The sequence below is a fragment of the Phaenicophaeus curvirostris genome, chromosome 20 (genome assembly GCF_032191515.1).
Source record: "Phaenicophaeus curvirostris isolate KB17595 chromosome 20, BPBGC_Pcur_1.0, whole genome shotgun sequence".
NCBI lineage: Eukaryota > Metazoa > Chordata > Aves > Cuculiformes > Cuculidae > Phaenicophaeus > Phaenicophaeus curvirostris.
In genome coordinates, this window is record NC_091411.1 from 12238300 (window position 1) to 12258444 (window position 20145).

At 53.9% G+C, this 20145-nt stretch overlaps 1 protein-coding gene across 4 annotated transcripts in view; it reads right to left on the minus strand.

The window, feature by feature from the left end:
- Nucleotides 1-20145, minus strand: part of NR6A1 (nuclear receptor subfamily 6 group A member 1) — a 74000-nt gene that overhangs the window by 11399 nt on the left and 42456 nt on the right. For 3 of the 4 annotated variants that reach the window (XM_069873467.1, XM_069873466.1, XM_069873465.1), the window contains one exon: nt 1881-2111. In XM_069873467.1, the coding sequence (XP_069729568.1) occupies nt 1881-2111 (231 nt within the window). Of the gene's footprint in view, nt 1-1880; nt 2112-8764; nt 8876-20145 lie in introns of those variants that run through there. The other variant, XM_069873468.1, reaches the window with a different exon arrangement.

Consider the following 20145-nt stretch of genomic DNA (forward strand, 5'->3'; position numbering starts at 1 on the left):
TCCAACCCACTATGAGCCGGACACCAACCACTAGTGCCGACAGCACTGAGGCAAATCACTCCACTGGTAACCACAAACATTGCTGCCGCTCCCGAGGGCCGGATCTCCTATGGCTATCATGGAACAGAGACATTTTACCCAGCAAGCCGCATGCAAAGCTGTTGTTTAAAACTCAAGATACTAGACCGAGTTATGCAGCTCCATTTCAGAAGGGCAGCCTGGTTTCTCTGCACAGCAGCCTCATTTTTAAGGCTTTTAGACAATTTCCAAGGAGTTTCAGTGAGGCTTGAAGAGATTATCCTGAAGCTGCTTCTCCACCTTCCTCTTCCTCTTGGTTTTCTCTTTATTCGCAGAGCGGCTCTGCAGAAGACCAGAGTATTCGAGGACCAACTCTGCTGCTCATACGCCCCCCCTTCCTGGGCCAGGTCCCTCTGTTTATCAGTCCCAATCTTTTTCCCACTGCGACCTGGCCAGACTTGGCAGGAGGCTCTCCCCAGCTGCACGGTGACCTTGTTGCTGCCAGCCGGCCTCACCCTGCTCGGCACACGGGGCAGCAGGAGGCCCTCACGAAGCAGAGAACACAGAATGTATGGAAGAAATTATGTCCCAGAAAAGCCAGGCTGCTGCTTGATTTTAGAAACCCTCAGTTCACATCATCCCCATCTCCCTCGGGGCTACTCCTGCAACTTGGAGTGGCCACGGGCAGGGACACCTCCCACTGGATCAGGGGCTCCAAGCCCCATCCAACCTGACCTCGAACACCTCCAGGGATGGGGCAGCCACCACTGCTCTGGGCAGCCTGGGCCAGGGCCTCCCCACACTCACAGGAAAATATTTCTTCCTAAGATCTCACATAAATCTCTCCTCTTTCAGCTGAAAACCATTTCCCTTCTCCCGTCCCTGCACTCCCTGATCCGGAGTCCCTCTCCAGCTTTCCTGGAGCCCCTGTCAGCACTGCAAGCTGCTCTAAGGTCTCCATGCAGCCTTCTCCAGGCTGAACAACCCCAACTCTCTCAGCCTGTCCTGGCACAGGAGGTGCTCCAGCCCTCGGATCATCCCCGTGGCCTCCTCTGGCCTCGCTCCAACAGCTCCATGTCCATCTTGAGCTGCGGGCTCCAGAACTGGATGCAGGGTCCCGGTGAGGTTCTCAGGAGAGCAGAGCAGAGGGGCAGAATCTCCTCCTAGCCAGTGAAACTGCGCTCTGTGCCCTACCCAGATTAAAACCCACTACGTTTAGACCCAGCAGTGGAGCGACCGCCGCTCAGTTAGGCGGCAGCTGGAGCACCAGGACACAGATGCTGCTGCTCCTTCTCCCAGCGCCCCCGTGCGGGGCTGCGAGCGGCCGCCAGGTGGCGCTCGGGCCCTGCGGGTGCAGCCCCAGCCCCGAATGCACCTGAGGATTCCCAGCCGCATCCCTAAAGGATGCCCCGCTCCCAGCCGCATCCCTAAAGGAGATCCTGCCGCGTTTGTGCGAGATCTGTAGGAGTTCTGGTGCTCCCAATGGGCAGGTTTCATGCGAAGGACGGCGCATGTTTTGAAGGCATCAGCGGCTACCGTTCAAAACACGAGGGGACACCTCTGCTTGGAGGCGTCCAAGGATGGGGCTTGGAGCCCCCGGGTCCAGTGGGAGGTTTCTCTGCCCATGGCAGGTGGAACTGGATGGGCTTGGAGGTCCTTTTCAAGCCAGACCATTCCATGATTTGGTGGCCGGGAAGAAGTCCCTCCTGCCATCCCACTGCCAGCACCTCCAGGAGGGAACCCTGGCAGCCCTTAATTCTACAGACCACAACACAGAACGGCAGCCAAGAAAGGGCAGCGCACATCGCTCACGCCGGCCTCCGTCTGTGCCTCCACCGGCAAAAAGCTGAGCTCTCCTTTACCTTTACGGTTCATCCCCATCTGGAGGCATTTGAGCAGCCGGCAGTACTGGCATCTGTTGCGCTGTTTGCGCGACATGACGCAGTTCTTGTCGCGACTGCATCTGTAAACCCGCTTGTTGCAGATGCTCCTCTTGAAGAACCCCTTGCAGCCCTCGCAGGAGATGATCCCATAGTGCAGCCCCGTCGCTCTGTCCCCGCAGATCAGGCAGGTTCGCTGATCTACCCGCTCATCTGGAAGAGAAGAGGAAGGGCTTTGTGGTCAATAAAATGGCTTCATTGAGCAATCGAGGTCTCCTGAGAGGACTGGGAAAGCGCCAGCACCCTGCGCCCTGCCTGCACAGACCTGCCCTGCAGATGCTGGCTGCACTGTGTTGGAAGTTACTCCTCCAAGCCGTTCAAAACAGAGGAAGAAACCTCTCTGCTGCAGGAGCTCACATGATACCTACAATCGAATCAATGGGGAAATCAGGAGTATGTGCAGCGTTCGGGGGAGACACCACTCAGCAGCCAAAGTTGCCCCCGGGAAATGGAAAGGAAAGGTGGGACAGCCCAGACCGTGCGGTGTTTCAGACCTCACTGGCAGAGCCAGGGAGGAGCAGCCAGCACTGCTTTTCTCTTCCTCCAGGAGAACCGTAAGCTGCAGAGCGAAGGCACTTGGGCAGCTCTCCTTTAGGTGACAGGAGCAGAAGGGACTGACCCACTGGCACCTTGACAGGGACAACGGCTCCTTCCAGACAGCACCTGAGCCGTCACAGCACCGACTTATCGAGGCAGCGAGGGAGTTGCATGGGTGACAGAGGGGCACACAGGGGTGCAAATGATGGGTAAAGAGAAGCGGCTGAGAAAGTGAACAAGAGGCAGGGACAGGGCAGCAAGAGAAGGGAGACAGACAGACAAACAGACCAGGTCAGAGAAACAAGGAGATAGTATAAAAAACCCTTGAGGGGTAAGGAGAAGGAAAAGAAGAGCATAAATTCAAAACCAAAGAAACCACCTGACATGACTTGCCCCCACCCATGGCAGGGTGGGGTTGGAACTTTAAGGTCCCTTCTGACCCAAACCATTCTATGATTACTCTAAAAAAGACAGTACAGCCAGAGCAGGGAGGGAGGAATAAGCTGGGTGCCAGCAGGGGCTGAACTGCAGGAGTTGAAGTGGAACATGGCAGCTGCCTGCACCCACCGTCCCGCACAGGGAGCTAATGGAAAGCTCAGACAGGGCAGAGGCACCGCTACCAACCCCGGACTGTGCCTGGCGTGCTACTCACACCCCGATGGTATCGCTCGGTGAAGTGACACAGACCTTGAAAACCCCCAACCTCGGGACTGCACCAGCCAGAGGAGAGGAGCTGGTTCAAACTCACTTCAGCATGACAACACCAGGCCTGGTTTTCCTCACTTAGATTTGATCAGGGAGTTTTGTGAGACAAAAGTGTTTTTATCTACTAGATTTCTGGAGTGGCAGGAAGTACAAGTCACAGTGAAGTCCTCGCCCATCTCGATAAAGCCTAAGCAACCCAACAAACCAGTGTGAACCCCCTTACTGCTGGAGAACGTGTGAATGCGATAGAAAGAAATGAGCCAAACACATCAGGATCAGAAGTAAAACCAGTTTTCAGTTACACGAGCCGAGGAAAGATCTAAACCAGCTGCTCTTATTCGCAAGCAGCTTTTTCCCCTGCTTTAAACCCATAGAAACGATAACCACTCTGCATGAATCTTTAAGAGGTTTGCGAATGCACAGCAAGCAAATTTGTACTTTTCAACATATTTCACTGCAATTGTTATAAAACCTTAAAATAAAAAGATGAGTGAAGGAAACACAAACTTTAACTAGAGAAACATTCACAGTGTCATCACCACACTAAACCATTCCCAGTTTTACAGGACAGACAACCTCAGGTATGTGTATGTGCTTAACACGGCCCCAGTGGAATGCTGGTGCAGATCAGGATCCAGGTTATCTGAGCATCTCGCTGGAGGGAGGCAGCTAAACATGACTTTGTAGTCACCAGTTGCATAATCTCTACCCTCGGCTATCTGATAAAGGCCAGGGATTAGCCCAGGACAGAGGAGTCCTCTATCTGCAGGGCTTAGCTCAGCTCCAGCTTAACTCCCAGCCCTCCCCCTGCTCCCATCAGCAGGGCCATAAATCGCGGGTGCTGGGGGATCCCAGGGTCAGCAGTAACGGCCGCGCTCGCTGCTGGGCACACTGGGGCAGGACCAGGGAGCCATGAAACCACCGGCTTACACACACAGCAAAAGGCAGACGAGGACGCCGTGGATTGCTGTAGCATCCCAGCTGACAGCGAGCCGCGGCGCTAAGATCCAGCTGAGATCCAGCCCAGCGCTGCTGGGATCTGCAGCGGATCCCAGGGCTCCCTCCTCACCCCAGCTCGCTGATGGCAAGGATGTAAATGAGGGCTCATTTCCAGGCACAGGGTTTTGTTACGGGAAGAATAGGGCTGGAGCCTGGTGAACATGGAAAGCCTGGATGGTTAAAGCCAGGAGGAATCAGAATCCTTCCCTCGCCATCCCCATCTCCCTGTTCGCAGGGCAACGGCACGATGGTGCGAATGGCCCCATCACCACCATAACCGCATGCCTCCCTGCAGAAACTGTTAATTGGGTGTGTTTCCAGATTAAAACTCACTGTAGAGCTGTGGCACAGACCCTGAACAAAGACCCAGACCTGTATGGACCAGAGAGAGGGATGCCCGTGTGCTCCGTGAACTGCTGCTCACACGAAACTGCTGGGTGAAAAATAACCACCTACAGAGTCTTAGAACTTCAGTATTTAAAAAAAATCCCGTAGGAGCCATGACCAGGCCTGAGCTGTTGCCCCTGCGGCCCATGGGATTGCCGGCTCCTGACCTTTGCTATTTTTCACCCTACTTAATGCAGGCGCCTTGTGTAGGCAAGGGCCGGGAACGCCGGGGCCGAACCACAGCCAACAGCACAGAAATGGTGAAGCACGGGTGAATTCAAAGTAGCCTTGTACTGGGGGTGCACGGAGCTCCCTCTACCTCTTATATTTCACAGGGGTATCAAAACACATCGTCGAGATAATGATTTTAACTGAGTAAGCCCAGCCTTCCTCCTCCCTGGCTCTGCTACTACTCATCACCCCGATCCCGCTGGATTTAAATGCTGTGCAAGACAGCGCAGATTAGGAAACAAAGCAATTTATAAGGTTTTCCAAATACTGTGTACACATTTTATTTTGGAGAGGAGTGAGGAAGCTCCCCCTGCAATTTTCCGGACGGGTTTTGCATTTACCGAACTCATACGCAAGATACTCCGGCTTTGTTCTCCCACCCCATTGTGGCAGGGGCCACTAAATCAAACAGTTGCTGCTACGACAAAAGCACTCACAAAAATCTCAACCTCATCTTGAACCCTGAAGATTTTTATGGCTACTCCCTCGCTAGCCCCTCCCCAAAGCCACATTAAAGGAGGTATTGTTTTCAAAGGTCATGGTAGGTTTCATACCACATTTTAATACAATGCAAATTCTCCAAGAATATTATGATGTCACACAAGAGTCACAGAAGACACTGTGAGAAAGAAGAAATCTCTGCTCGGCTCTGTTTTACAAGACAAACAGTAGCAAAAAGGCATTTATTTTTTAAAAGACTCGCTCTCCCCCCTCAGCAAAATGAGTAGTCTGGATAATTTTAAAAAAAAAATTCCTATGATTTTCCAAAAGGAAACACCTTTGAGCCTGCTCAAACACACAGCAAAGACACGTACAGAGAACAATGCACAAGCACATAAACCACACAGCAAATAAATGAACGTATGGGACACCCAGGCAGCCTCCATCACTGCTCCCACCTGTATCGCTCCGAGGACACGGGCCCCGAGCAGGCTGCGGGTGTTCCGAGAGCAGGAGGCACGGCTGCATTCCTGGAGGGGACCAGATGCTGGCTTCACCTCTGCAGCTCCCCACAGGGATTGCACCCATCCCTGCACGAGCAGTTTAAAACCACACAACACCTACAGCTCCCTGCAAGAGACATTTCCCTTGCAAACTGGACCGCATGTCGGTGCTGCCGGCTTGAGTGACTTGCAACATCGGTGCCTTATAATGGAGCAGAAAAAAAGGCTTTATTTCCCCAGAGTGAGGCCAAAGCGAAGGCACAAGCCCCCTCCCAATCCCCCGAGCAACCGGTGCTGGGATTTGTCCCTGCTGAAAAGTGAGAGGGAGGACCCAGAAAGCTGCAGTTTGCAAAACTTCCCATTTGAAGAGCAGAATGTGATTTACAGCTAGGAAAATCTTTCACAGCTGAAAGCAGATTACAGATGACACTCAGCACGGCAACTCATTAATATATTTAACCAGTTTTCAACTGTGTATCATGTATTTGCTTCACAATTAACTCACCCGATCACCCACACCCCACAGCGCCCTTTGGCTGGGTTTAAAACCTAAGCTGCTCGATACCAGCTGCTCGGGGAGGGGAGATCTCACACATGTGTTACTTAAATACTAAGAAAATCTCATCACCTGTGATGATGCTTCAAACACAAACATCTGGAAGGTTTCTTTTCCCCCTTATCTTGCTTAACAACGTCACACTCAATTTTCAGTTTAAAGAAAAAAAAGCCTTGTTAAATCAGAGACACAGAACCAGGGCGATTCCCACTCCCGGCATCATCCAAACCAGCCCACCCCAAACCCAGGCGCGCTGGCTTTAGGGGCTTTTCTTTAACTGATAATCAGTGAACACAGGGATTAAATTTTCAGTTCGGTGGCCGATCCCCGAGCCAGCAGCAACCTCGAGCCCACGGCCAGGAGCACAATGGGCCGGGGCAACCTGCTCCCCCATGGACCCCACAGATGGGGGTCCCAGCCCCACGGTGGAGATGGGGGGAGGCTCTGGAGTCCTGGCAGAGCTCAAAGAGCAGATTGTACTCCCTGGAGCAGGCCGGCCAGAGCCTGAATAGCATTAACCCTCTGTGAACTAAAACAAAAACATTTGTGTGCCCAGCTGGGATAAAGGTTAATTTAAATGGACAAGCCTCCTCAAGCCCTTTAAAAAAAAAGAGTGAAGGGGAAAGAAAGAAGCTGCGTGCAACCTTATTCTCTGTACTGTAGAAAGATGTCGTGCTTCTGGAGACACAGAGTGCGGTCACCTTTGAAAAAGCACTGACTGAGCGTGGAAAAGAAAAGCCCTGCAACAGAGGAACATCCAGCACATCGCTGCTTCACTCTCCCTCTCCAGCAATAAATCCCAAACTCGGTCTCTTTCCACACTGATTTGGTTTCTGCCAAGGAAGAGCCCAGTCAAAAGAAAACTCTCATAAAAAACAGAAGCCACGGGTTGCTCCTTTCTGTGCAGGAATAAACCTGGAGCGTGCAGCTGATGAAACCCATCACGCTTCCCTTCCGCAGGCTGGGACCCAGTACTATTTGCATATCAAAAACTCATCTGGAGATGCAACTTCTGCCAGGCAGGCTGGGACCCCCTTCTCCCACTTGGCCACAGCCCCCAGCCTAATCGCCCAGCGCCTCCACATCCCACCAGACCCTGCCACGCACGGGCGCGAGCGGCCAAGAGACCAGGGCCACCACGAGCCCCCGGTGTGCGGCGCAGGGAGGACGGGAGACAGGGCCTGATCCTTCCCTCCAGCCAGTTGTTGCACAAAGAGTTGGGAACAAAAGCCCACGGCACCGAGCTGTGTCCCCGTCCGGCGGGTCCCACCGCGCTGCCCACCGCCAGCCTGCCCAGCGGCCCCAGCCAGCGCTCGCTCTCCCAAGGGATCAACTTTCTCTAATCCAATTTACGGAAGATGAAGCTTTTTGCGGGGTCCCTGCCCTGCTCCGGCTCGGCCATATGCTCCGAATTAACGCCAGGGTTCGGCTCCGCTCTTTAAAGTTGACAAATCCACAAAGCAGCAAAACTAGAAACCGGCTTTCCTGCCGGCAAATATTCCTCTTGGACCTACTGAAGCTGCCTGGAAGTGCAACAACCGGGAATAACGCAGAATTAAGAATATTGAAGATGAAAACCACAACAACCCAGCAGCCCCTGCCTGCGAGGGGCAGGGCCTGGCCACAGCCAGAAGGATGAGTTCTCACTGTTACCCAAACAACGCGCTGCCCTTAAATATTCCATCCCTATTCCAAAGGAGATCTTCGCTGCCGTCTTTGCAGGAAGAGAAGGATCACGGGTGGGGAGAAAGGCTGTGAAACATCTGAGCAGCAGCATCAGTCCCGGGGAACGGGGCTTCGTTACCGAGCGCCGGCCTGACCCCGGGACCATCAATAATTAACCATCCTAAAAAAAGCTCTTCCAGATGGTCAGCGGGATTAGCAAGTTTAAAATATCAACAAATTAAGCCGCAAAACAAACTCTTTCCCCACCCCCCCCACCCCCGTTTTAAATTGGATAAGGGGGCTGGCAGCTGAGGGCTGGGATGCAGCACCCTGCGCCCACCTGGGAAGGGAAAGGAAGGGAAAGGAAGGGAAAGGAAGGGAAAGGAAGGGAAAGGAAGGGAAAGGAAGGGAAAGGAAGGGAAAGGAAGGGAAAGGAAGGGAAAGGAAGGGAAAGGAAGGGAAAGGAAGGGAAAGGAAGGGAAAGGAAGGGAAAGGAAGGGAAAGGAAGGGAAAGGAAGGGAAAGGAAGGGAAAGGAAGGGAAAGGAAGGGAAAGGAAGGGAAAGGAAGGGAAAGGAAGGCCTTTAGGGCTGCTTCCCCGAGCCCCGCACCCACCTGGGGAAGGGAAAAGGAGGGAAGGGAAGAGAGAAGCCCTAAGGGCTGCAGCCCCGAGCCCGGCCCGTCTCCCCGCCGTCCCCAGGCCGCCGGGACGCGGCGTCCCCGCTGTCCCCGGCCCCGCCGTCCCCGGGCCGCGATGGGTCCCGCCGGGTCCCGGGGCGCTCACCTTCCATGCAGGTCGAGTCCCGCTTCATCCCCCCGCGCGGCTCAGGGCGGCCTCATGGCGGCGGCGCGGCCCGGGCCCGCCATGGCGCGGCCGCCCTATGCTAACGAGCCGTGACGCCGCGGGCCCGCCCCGGCCCCGCCCCGGGCACCGGGCACCAGCACCGCCCCGGGCCCCGGGCACCGGGCAGCGACCGCGGGGAGCGGGCCCAGCACCGCCCGCTGGGGAGTGCGGGGCACCCGCTGCGGGAAAGGGGCACAGGGCCCCAGAAAACACATCCAGCACCGTCCCACGTCCAGCACTGTCCCACATCCATCAGCATCCCACAGCCAGCACCGTCCCACGTCCAGCGCCGTCCCACGCCCAGCAGCATCCCACATCCATCAGCATCCCACATCCATCAGCATCCCACAGCCAGCACCGTCCCACAGCCAGCACCATCCCACGTCCATCACCATCCCACGTCCATCACCATCCCACGTCCAGCACCATCCCACGTCCAGCACCATCCCACATCCATCAGCATTCCACGTCCAGCACCGTCCCACAGCCAGCGCCATCCCACGTCCAGCGCCGTCCCACATCCAGCACCGTCCCACGTCCAGCACCGTCCCACGTCCAGCACCATCCCACATCCATCAGCATTCCACGTCCAGCACCATCCCACATCCAGCACCATCCCACATCCATCAGCATCCCACGTCCAGCACCGTCCCACGTCCAGCACCATCCCACATCCAGCACCATCCCACATCCATCAGCATCCCACGTCCAGCACCATCCCACATCCAGCACCGTCCCACAGCCAGTGCCATCCCATGTCCAGTGCCATCCCACGTCCAGCACCGTCCCACGTCCAGCATCATCCCAAGTCCAGCATCATCCCACATCCATCAGCATCCCAGAAAGAAAGTCAGCACCTTAATGAAAACACCGGTGAGACGTTGGGTGTTTCATCCTCTCCCAGTTTCTCTCTCACACAAGAAAACAAATCCATGCTGCTCGTCCTCCTCGAGGTGGATCACCTCTGCCTTTAAGTTAGAGGCAGCGCAAACTTTCCCAACAATAAATCCATGTCTGGTTGAGCTGCACACCTCCAACCAGGCCCCGCCGGGCAGCACAGTGAGCTCTGTGACAGGTACGGCTGTGGGTTCCCCTGCGACAGCGAGTGTTTGCTGGAAGCTCCTCTGCCCCCTCCATCCTCCTGAGACGAGCTCAGCCTCGGACATTAGGCGTTCATGTGTCCCTAGTGCTGCAAACACGGGATGCCCGGTAAGCAGCCCCTTGTCAGCGGGGTTTGACCCAGCGCAAACCAACCCTCACCACACCCAGGCCTTCGAGGGAACAGTCTGGAATGTTTTTGCCAACGCTCACTCCAACCTGCCCTCCAGATGTCCGCACTGACTCCATCCAAAAGCCATCGTTTGCCTCTGCTCCTCATCCTGAGGACGGTGGGGCTCAGCCACGCTCTGAGAAATGCCTGACAAAATAAACAAGGCGCAGAGGCAACAAAAGAGGTCGTATTTCACTCGATACCAAGCCTGAAATTTTACTGCTTTCTGGTGACATCCAGCAACGCAAATAACTCCGTGTGTGCAGAAAGGCAGAGCACAGCATCCTCCCACCCTGCTCAGCGCACCCCGCCTGGCCAGGGGGTCCCACCACATGCCCTGAGGGGTCCCTGCCAGCCCAGGTCCCGCTGTGACTCTGCCTATTCCTGATCTCGTTTTCAGCGCAGCGTTTCTGCCGGAGCAGGTGCGTTACACGGGACTGAGCTGTTGCAAAGCCGGGCCAGGTCTCTGGTTTGCTTCTGCTATAAAGGTTTAACAAGGCCAAATGCCGGGTCCTGCACTTGGGGCACAACAACCCTGGGCAGCTACAGACTAGGAGAAGTCTGTCTAGAAAGCTGCCTGGAGGAGAGGGACCTGGGGGTGTTGGTTGACAGCGACTGAACATGAGCCAGCAGGGGCCCAGGTGGCCAAGAAGGCCAATGGCATCTTGGCTTGGATCAGAAACGGCGTGACCAGCAGGTCCAGGGAGGTTCTTCTCCCTCTGGACTCGGCACTGGGGAGACCGCTCCTCGAATCCTGGGGTCAGTTCTGGGCCCCTCACCACAAGAAGGATGTTGAGGCTCTGGAGTGAGTCCAGAGAAGAGCAGCAAAGCTGGTGAAGGGGCTGGAGAACAGGCCTTATGAGGAACGGCTGAGAGAGCTGGGGGTGTTCAGCCTGGAGAAGAGGAGGCTGAGGGGAGACCTCATTGCTCTCTACAACTACCTGAAAGGAGGTTGTGGAGAGGAGGGAGCTGGGCTCTTCTCACAAGGGACAGGGGACAGGACAAGAGGGAATGGCCTCAAGCTCCACCAGGGGAGGTTCAGGCTGGACATTAGGAAAAAATTCTTCACAGAAAGGGGCACTGGGCACTGGCAGAGGCTGCCCAGGGAGGGGGTTGAGTCCCCTTCCCTGGAGGGGTTTAAGGGACGGGTGGACGAGGTGCTAAGGGACATGGGTTAGTGATTGATGGGAATGGTTGGACTCGATGATCCAGTGGGTCTCTGCCAACCTGGTTATTCTATGATTCTATGATTCTATGATTCTATGATTCTATAAACCTGTGACGTTGCTATGCCGGCCCTTGACGTGCTCTCTGGATTGACCTCTCTTTCTTCGCGTTGGAGGTTACCCAAGCAGGGCTGGTGAGGAGCTGCTCCGCTGCCCTCGGCGCGCATGGCCAAGGTGAGGCATCCCTGGCCGCGCTGTTTGCACAGCTGTTGGCAATTGTCCCTGCTCCCAGAGCTCCGCATTCCTCATCCCGTACGAGCGCCTCGCTCGCTCCCGGCACCCCTTGGAGAAGTGTGACCAGAATGCAGAGTGCTGATTTGGTAACACCGCAGCGCAATGTGGACACAGCGATCTGGGATAAAGCCGCTTAATCTCGGGATAACAGGCCGACACGAAGCTGCTCACACAACTGCTATTGGGACTTAAAACAGAGAAACACACAAAAAAAAACCCTTGCTAATTCAGAAACAACTGCAACTATGGCCTAAACCTGGCTGGGAAAAAAGATAATTGGCCAAACAACCCAAATCTTCCTAATTAAAACTCACATTAAATACACATCACAGTTTGTACATAAAAAAATCTTTAAAGGCAGAAAATAATTGCAGAGACCTGGAACTGTTCTGTAAAGTGAGAGGCCAAACCAGGGCAGAGGGTGGGCAGAAAGACAAGAAAGTTTAATTCCATTGTCTGAACGAAACAGCCTTAAAACAAGCCTGGTAAAGGGAAAAATGAAGCGGTGGATTCTTCTTATAGCTGAAGGCAACTAAACCAAGAGCTGCCTGTGCGCAGCACATCCACCACGGGCTGAAGGAAAACACTGCCGTGGGCTTGAGTTCAAGCAACAAATAGTGAACAGCAACAAACGGTGCCACTGGCAGCATCTCCATTTTGCGGTGCCTGCGCTCCCGAGCCCGCAGGGTTCATCTGCATCTCTGTTCTGCGGTGGTGATGGTACCGAGCCCCCGGCGTTTGGCAGCAGCAGAAACAGCCCCACACGCAGGAGCTTCAGCAAGAGGACGACGCTCAGCGCCGGCACACCAGAACCAGGCTGGTTTGCAAATGTAGCTGAGTAAAAGTGATAAACTCGGATTAAAGCATCTCCCCAGTCTCAGTACCGTGGATGTTAGCGCTCCCAGCCCCTGCAGCTGCAGGTAAATGCAGCATGTATCTTTCCCCAGAACTCCATTCCCCTCACTCCGTGTGCACAGGCATATCAGAGAAAACACAGACATTAAAATAAACCTGTTTACAGAAGCTACGGAGGGAACTGCACAAAATGAGAATCGACAACCACCTGACTCCTGAGAAGTGTCGATCGCGGTTAGATAACAGATGGGGCAATTCCTCTGCTCCCTGGCATTAAATGCACTGGGAGCGTGGTGATCGTAATTCTGGTGAAGGCAAAACACAAAATGAAACATTTTCCTCCTTTCCACTGGTGCGATAGGTTGTTATGCAAAATGAATCCTTTTATCAAATTCTGTGTTTATTTGTTTATTTAAGTTTTTATTTGCTTGGCCGTGGAATTTGCCATCCCAGCCTACTGCCCGGCTCGCGAGAAGCGTTCCACTGCATCCCACGTGTGGGGTGAGAACAGAGGGAACACGGGGGGAGGTTAAGGGCTCCTCAGAGAGGTCGCCTTCAGAGGGAAAAAGGAAAACAAATGGGATTGCAGGCATGAGGAGTATATGGTTTTACTGCCCTAGCAGGCAAGTACAAGAAAGGAGAATTGCAAAGGGGAAGCTTTACATTTCTATGAGCAGGCAATCGAGCTCTTTTCTAAATCCCCTCACAGAAAGCACTTTCCTTCACGCTGGGCGACTCCATCCCGTTCTGGGATCGCATCTCCTGTAACTCCCAGTAATCCAAATCACTCACGAGTGTCAGATCATTCTGGAAAACACAGGGAACGCCCTCGCCCTGGGTCCCCGTTACCAGCGACAGCCCCATAGCACCCCGAGCACCCGCCACTCACCGAGCGCCTGCGCGGCCGGCGCGACAGCTGCCCTGGCCAGGATCCCTCCCTCGCCCCCTCCTCCTCGTGTCACAGGATCATAGAATCATAGAATCATAGAATGACCAGGTTGGAAGAGACCCACCAGATCATCGAGTCCAACCATTCCTATCAAACACTAACCCATGTCCCTTAGCACCTCGTCCACCCGGCCCTTAAACCCCTCCAGGGAAGGTGACTCAACCCCCTCCCTGGGCAGCCTCTGCCACTGCCCAATGACCCTTTCTGTGAAGAATTTTTTCCTAATGTCCAGCCTGAACCTCCCCTGGTGGAGCTTGAGGCCATTCCCTCTCGTCCTGTCCCCTGTCCCTTGGGAGAAGAGCCCAGCTCCCTCCTCTCCACAACCTCCTTTCAGGGAGTTGGAGAGAGCAATGAGGTCTCCCCTCAGCCTCCTCTTCTCCAGGCTAAACACCCCCAGCTCTCTCAGCTGCTCCTCTTGTTCTCTGGCCCCTTCACCAGCTTTGTTGCTCTTCTCTGGACTCACTCCAGAGCCTCAACATCCTTCCTCCTTCATCCTGGGATGGTTTGTGTTGGAAGGGACCCCAAAGCCCATCCAGTCCCCCCTGCCATGGGCAGGACACCTCCTGCTGGATCCCAGTGGGGATCAAAGCCCCATCCCGCCCGGCCTTGAGCACCTCCAGGGATGTGGTTTCCACTGCCTCTCTCGCTAACATTTCTTCCTTTTATCCACTGCAAATCCACCCTCTCTTAGCTAAAACCACTACACCTTGTCCTGTCACAACAGGCCTTGCTAAAAAGTCCGTTCCCGGCTTCCACAGCGCCCGTTGAAGAGGTGGGAGGGCAGGGAGCATCTTCTGGGGTTGAGCAGGCAGGAAGAGTTTTGTGCGTTTTGGTGGTAAACTGGAAAGGAAAAAGGCTGGTTTGCGCTTGATTTCCTTAAATCGCAGCTCTGCAGCTCCCGGCGGCCGGACCAGCAGCAGTTTGTTAATACAAGAGCAGTGGTGGTTGTTGTTGGTTCATCCCCGCTCCGGCCAAGCAGCAGCGGGGGAACCAGCAGCCGCTGCCGGGTCCCCGGGGAAACCAAACCAGCCGCGTTCCGACCCCGCGTTCCGGGCCCGAGAGCGAAACAAAGAGGGAAGAGCCCTCAGCCCCGCCGCTGCAGCCCCGGCACCCGCATCAAGGGCTTCGCCCTGCCCGCAACCGGTAATTAGCCGCGGCGGGTAATGAGCTGAGCGGCGTGGGAGGGACCCCGCGCGGCCGGCAGGGGGCGCCAAGGGCCGCGCCGGGACCCGCACCGGGACGGGGGGGACCCTAGAGCGGGCTGGGACCCCCCTAGGGGCTGGGACCCCCCTACCGGGACAGGGAACCCCATACCGGGAGAGGGAACCCCATACCGGGACAGGGGACCCCCCTACCGGGACAGGGAACCCCCATACCGGGCTGGGACCCCCATACCGGGACAGGGAACCCCATACCGGGCTGGGACCCTCCTACCGGGACAGGGGAACCCCCATACCGGGACAGGAGAACCCCCATACCGGGCTGGGACCCCCCTACTGGGACAGGGAACCCCCATACCAGGCTGGGACCCCCATACAGGGCTGGGACCCCCATACCGGGACAGGGGAACCCCAATAACAGGCTGGGACCCCCATACCGGGACAGGGGAACCCCCATACCGGGCTGAGACCCCCACAACAGCCTGGGACCCCCATACTGGGCTGGGACCCTCATACTGGGCTGGGACCCCCATACTGGGCTGGGACCCTCATACCTGGATGGAACCCCCATACCGGGCTGGAACCCCCATACCAGGCTGGGATCCCCATACCGGGCTGGGACTCCCATACCGGGACAGGGGAACCCCCACAACAGGCTGGGACCCTCATACTGGGCTGGAACCCTCATACTGGGCTGGAACCCTCATACCGGGCTGGAACCCTCATACTGGGCTGGGACCCTCATACTGGGCTGGAACCCTCATACTGGGCTGGGACTCCCATACCGGGCTGGGACCCCCACACCGGGCTGGGACCCCCACACTGGGCTCTGCCTGTCCCCTTTTGCTCCCAGGCTGCTTGGCCCCTTGGGTTTGCTTTGACTGCAATCAGCTTTTCTGTTATTAGGAGTAGCCATTTAAAACGTCTTTTTGCCAAGATTTTTGAGTATTATGTTTAACTTGTTGAGTTTTGTAATACCGTGTTCTTGTTTTACGAGAGAAGGAAAAGCTGAACACAAATATCCTTCCGGAATTCACAATAATGGGAATAAAAGGATGGGGAACTGCCCAGAGGAACTGTCCTGCATACCCTGACAGCACCCACACACCCCCGTTTTGGTCCCAGGTAGCTGGCCGAGAACACGTCCCCTCAGAAAACAGCATATTCCATGGAAAAAAGCACGTCACCAGCACTCCCCACTCCTGTAAGGACCCCCAGCCTCCTCAGCCTCGCAGAACGAATGGTTCACCGCCTTAACAACCTATAAACCACGGTTACTTCTTGAGATGATGTCGAGCTTAAATGAAATTGAAAAAGGTCAAAAGCTACGGACAACCTATTTATTAGAAGTGCAAGGACAATTAAGGAAAGATGACACTGAATAACGGGGCAGGAGAAATTCCCATGCTCAAAAAAACCTTGTGTAAATTCAACTTCCATTCCCGAGAGACTCAGAGCAGCGAGGAAAGGCTGGATGGGGCTTGGAGCCCCTGATCCAGTGGGAAGTGTCCCTGCCCATGGCAGGGGTGGGACTGGAGGGGCTTTGAGGTCCCTTCCGAGCTTTTACGGGGCGAGGGGTCAGTGCGATCCTGGCTGCCTGTGTGCTGATTTTCCATGGGCCCTGCACCCCTTTTGTTGTCTGGGCATCACGTGAAGCATCCAGCTCAAAGCTCCGTCGGGGGCTCCTGACGGAAGGCGCTTCCATAGTTTTAGGTTTCTGCTGTTGCAGATGTTAGGAAAATACCTCCAGTTTCTTTGCACACGGTTCTGCCTGCAAAGCCGAACCCACACCGGTGCGGCAGGCAGCGTGACTTCAACCCGACACCACAAAGCAGAAATTAAACCTTTTTATTCTGTCCTGTCCTTTGGAGCTGTCTGCAATTCCAGGGCACTTCTGCATTGCTACCCCCTCCTAGGAATATTGCTCTCACTTTGGAAGAGGGCAGGAGCTGCGTCCTGAAAAAACAAGCAGGTTCTCCATTCTCACCCCACCTCTACCAGAAGCTCCAAGGCCCCGGGTACCACTCACCCTGACTGCACGAGACCCCACATTAAAACGTACGTGACTGTAAATAACAACAGGTTCTAGTGGGCTCCCACTGGGGAAACCCCCGGATCCTGTGCTCCAGAGGCTGCACAGGGCGAGCTCCTCACGCCGACAGCCAGCGATGCTGCCGCAGCGCCGAGACGGCTTCTCTGGGTGCAAGGACTGAATCGAACGTGCACTACTTAAGACAATTAGATTTTCAAAGAAACTACACTAAACATTTCTTTCATGTGTAATCAAATTATGTTAAAGCCAACCTCACGATTTAAGCCATTCCATTGGTCAGCTCCTATTTGTTTTCCCTGCACCCTCATTTTTGCTCCAGATCTGTCACATTACATTAACACCTTTCCTACTCACTGCCTACAGAAATAACAGCCTTCGACATGCCTGCACAATCCATTTGTCCTGCTCTAATTACTTTTTGACATAGCCTCTTCTGCTGTTATCTTGCCTTTTCTGACCTCTGTCTGTATAAAAGCCATTTAAAACAATCTTTAAACTCAGTATCTATTGTGACGTCTCTTAGATGATACTACGGGAGGATCAGCCAGCAGCGTTTTGTAAATCAAATATTTAAATTTATGGTAATAAGATGATGTACTGGAGGAGGAAAGCAACTGCATGTTGGTAACAGCCACAACTGGCTGTGCCTAACATGAGTCCCCAGGACCGCAACACATTTCCAGGATGGAATTCCTACAGGCTTAGAACCGTTCTACATAACTGAGTAGCTCAGAGATAAAGGGTGTACTCAGGAATTTCTTTTAGTTCCACAAATGGGGAGGAAAGCAAGAGAAACTGGGAAAAGTGGTCATCTTGCACAAATCCACCCCAGCAGCCACCAAACAAACGGAGCAGATGGCAGAGGACCAGGCAGGGTGCGCCAGCAACGGCAGCTCAGGGGGAGCAAGGCAAACCTCACTCTTCTCCAAACCCAAAGAAGAAACCAAGGATCTCTAATCCCAACATCCCTTTGTTCTCATTAAGCCCATTCAAAAAATGTGCCCTCATTTTTCCTGTTGATTCACAGACAACGAGCCTTTAATTACCAGCTACTTCTCCGGCTGAAGCAGCGGAGGATCCACTCCTTGCCAAGCGTCTGCGTCGCAGTCAAGAACTTATTCCACATGGTAGAACTAATTTTTTGGATATCAAGTCAATCCCTACGTACATATGTCACAGGATGCAGACTAACTGCACCTCCACATTCTATTTTCCCCATGATCCAGCCTCATGTGAACTCAATCAGTTGCTCGTCAATATTTTACTCTCACTAGAAGACACTTCCCAAACCTACATTTGCTCTGGTTCATTTATGGGGTAATTATCCAGTTCACACGAAGTCTGGTCTTCTCGACACAACCAGCGCAGACCCGAGCATCGCTCTGCTGGGGAAGCATAGCTCTGTGTTTTGTCTTCCAGATGACAGCGCTATAAAACCGACGGGGGACAAACCCAGAGTCAATTAAAATACATTAATGTAATGCAACAACTCTATGTTTTGTCATAGCCAGCCAAGAGGTTTTATTGCTTTGAGTTCCTCCAATTTTGTCCTCAGGACATTAGGAGCCCATGAATGCTCTGGAATGTCTTCCCAAGACATTTCCCTCCACACATTCTTATTTTCCCCTTTTTCTTTCCTGTCAGCAGCCCTGACCACAAAAGCCTCTCTCATTAAGGCATCTAAATATAGAAGGAACCCACAGATCCAGGAACAGACCAGTCTGCTACTGGTCTGCTAAGAACATCGCTTTTTGCAGAGCTCGAGCCCCTGCGCGCAGCCGAACGCCAGCAGGCAGGGAGCCGCAGGACGGTGCCGAGAGGGCTGGACAAACAGCTCTGGACGGGAGGGCAGCGGGTGGGCACAGACGACGCGTGCCAGGCTTTATTCCTGCACCTTTCAGAAATGCACTTTTTGCTAGAATAATGTGTGTGTTTGTCAAGTGATTATTTTCTTCTCGTTTTTCACATCTGTTTTTCTACCACAGCCACGTAAGCAGACCTGGGACATCAATGACCCCAACAATAATGACTACCAGCTACGGTGACCTCTCTCACATGTATTAACAGTGCATCTGAAATCAATGCCCTGTTCCCGTGGGGTTTCCATAGGAAGGTAACCTACACACGGACAGGGCTGCGCTGTCAGGCTGCCCCGCTCCCTGCAAGCCCTCACTTGGTCTCAGACAGAGCAAAGAACAAATTACAGACCCTAAAACTGGCCCTTTTTGGTCTTAAACCTTTTTTTTTTTTTCTTAAGTAAAATTTCCATTTATTTTAGACAAAGACATTGAATTCTCTATTTAAAATAGTTCTCCACCTCCAAACCCTTCTGGACCCACCAGTGCTCTCCTTCGTCGCCTGAAACGCAGTACTGGCAGGCAATAGAGCCAAACAGCTTCTCTTCACATAGTTTATCACTGCCAGGAGGTCTCTGGGCCTTGACATTTCTTCTCAAAACAACCACAGGTGTTTTGGGGGCATCTGTGAATCCAGGGTGAGTAAAAGCAGTTTATATTTCTAATTTGCCCCTTTTAACTGGACATCCTACCCAGCACCCTGCGTTCCCCTACAGGTTCCACCACTGCCAGTGTCATTTGCTTTCTGATTTGGTTTTTATACGCCTGTGATTCACTCCTGGAGGTGGCTGTAACAGCATCACGGCCCCACAGCGCTCGGTGTCACGGCCAGAAGCACCAGCCAGGTCAGCTGGGGTAGAAGCTGCATGAACAGAAGAAAGCGGCAGCAGCTACAGCTTCAAGGCAGAAACAGAATAAAACACGCTGGAACAAATTCACACACTTGTGGTTTGCAAATACAAGTTATCCAGCAAATTGTGTCTAAAGCATCCGTGGTTAACTGGCTGATTTCACAGCCTGGGCAGAGGTCTGTCTTGAGAAGAGAGCTCAGTGCATTGTCAGCTACCCTGGTACCAATTTATCCACCCCTGGATCCTGCTGGAAACACGGACAGAGTGCCAGGGAATAAATCCCAGAGGAAAGAAACAAAATGAAACACCCTCACAGGGGCGGGGATGCTCCCAGAGAGCTGCAGATGCTTCACCATTCATTCCAAACAGAAGGAAATCATCCAGAGACCAGCATTCACCGTCAGGTTCCCAAGGATCCAGGACAAGGTCTATAGAGGATCAGCCTGCTTTCCGAAGGGAGTCTGGAAGTCCTACCTTTCCTTCCACCAGATCCCAAAATGATGTGGAAACCATCCTGAATGGGAAAAGCAGGAGTCTGGGACAACGCTCTGCTGGACTTCTGGGCTTGCAGGACACCCAGCAGCTGGAGCAGGTTAACCCCAAGGCAATTATGGGAACAGCGTGTATATACAGGGCTAACAGCACCCGACCACCAGACCTGGACTGAGGCCACAGAGATTTCCAGCTCTCATGCCTTGCGAGGGAGGAGGCTCCAAGTTCCTCTGCGTAACCAACAAAGAGCAGCTGCTCCTCCAGCAGCCATTCCAGAGCAGCTGATGGCAGTAGTCAGGGACCTTAATTCCTTGTGCATTCTTGGGAGGATACCTAACTTAGGACAGTGATTACCCTTCTAAATTACCTCCCGAA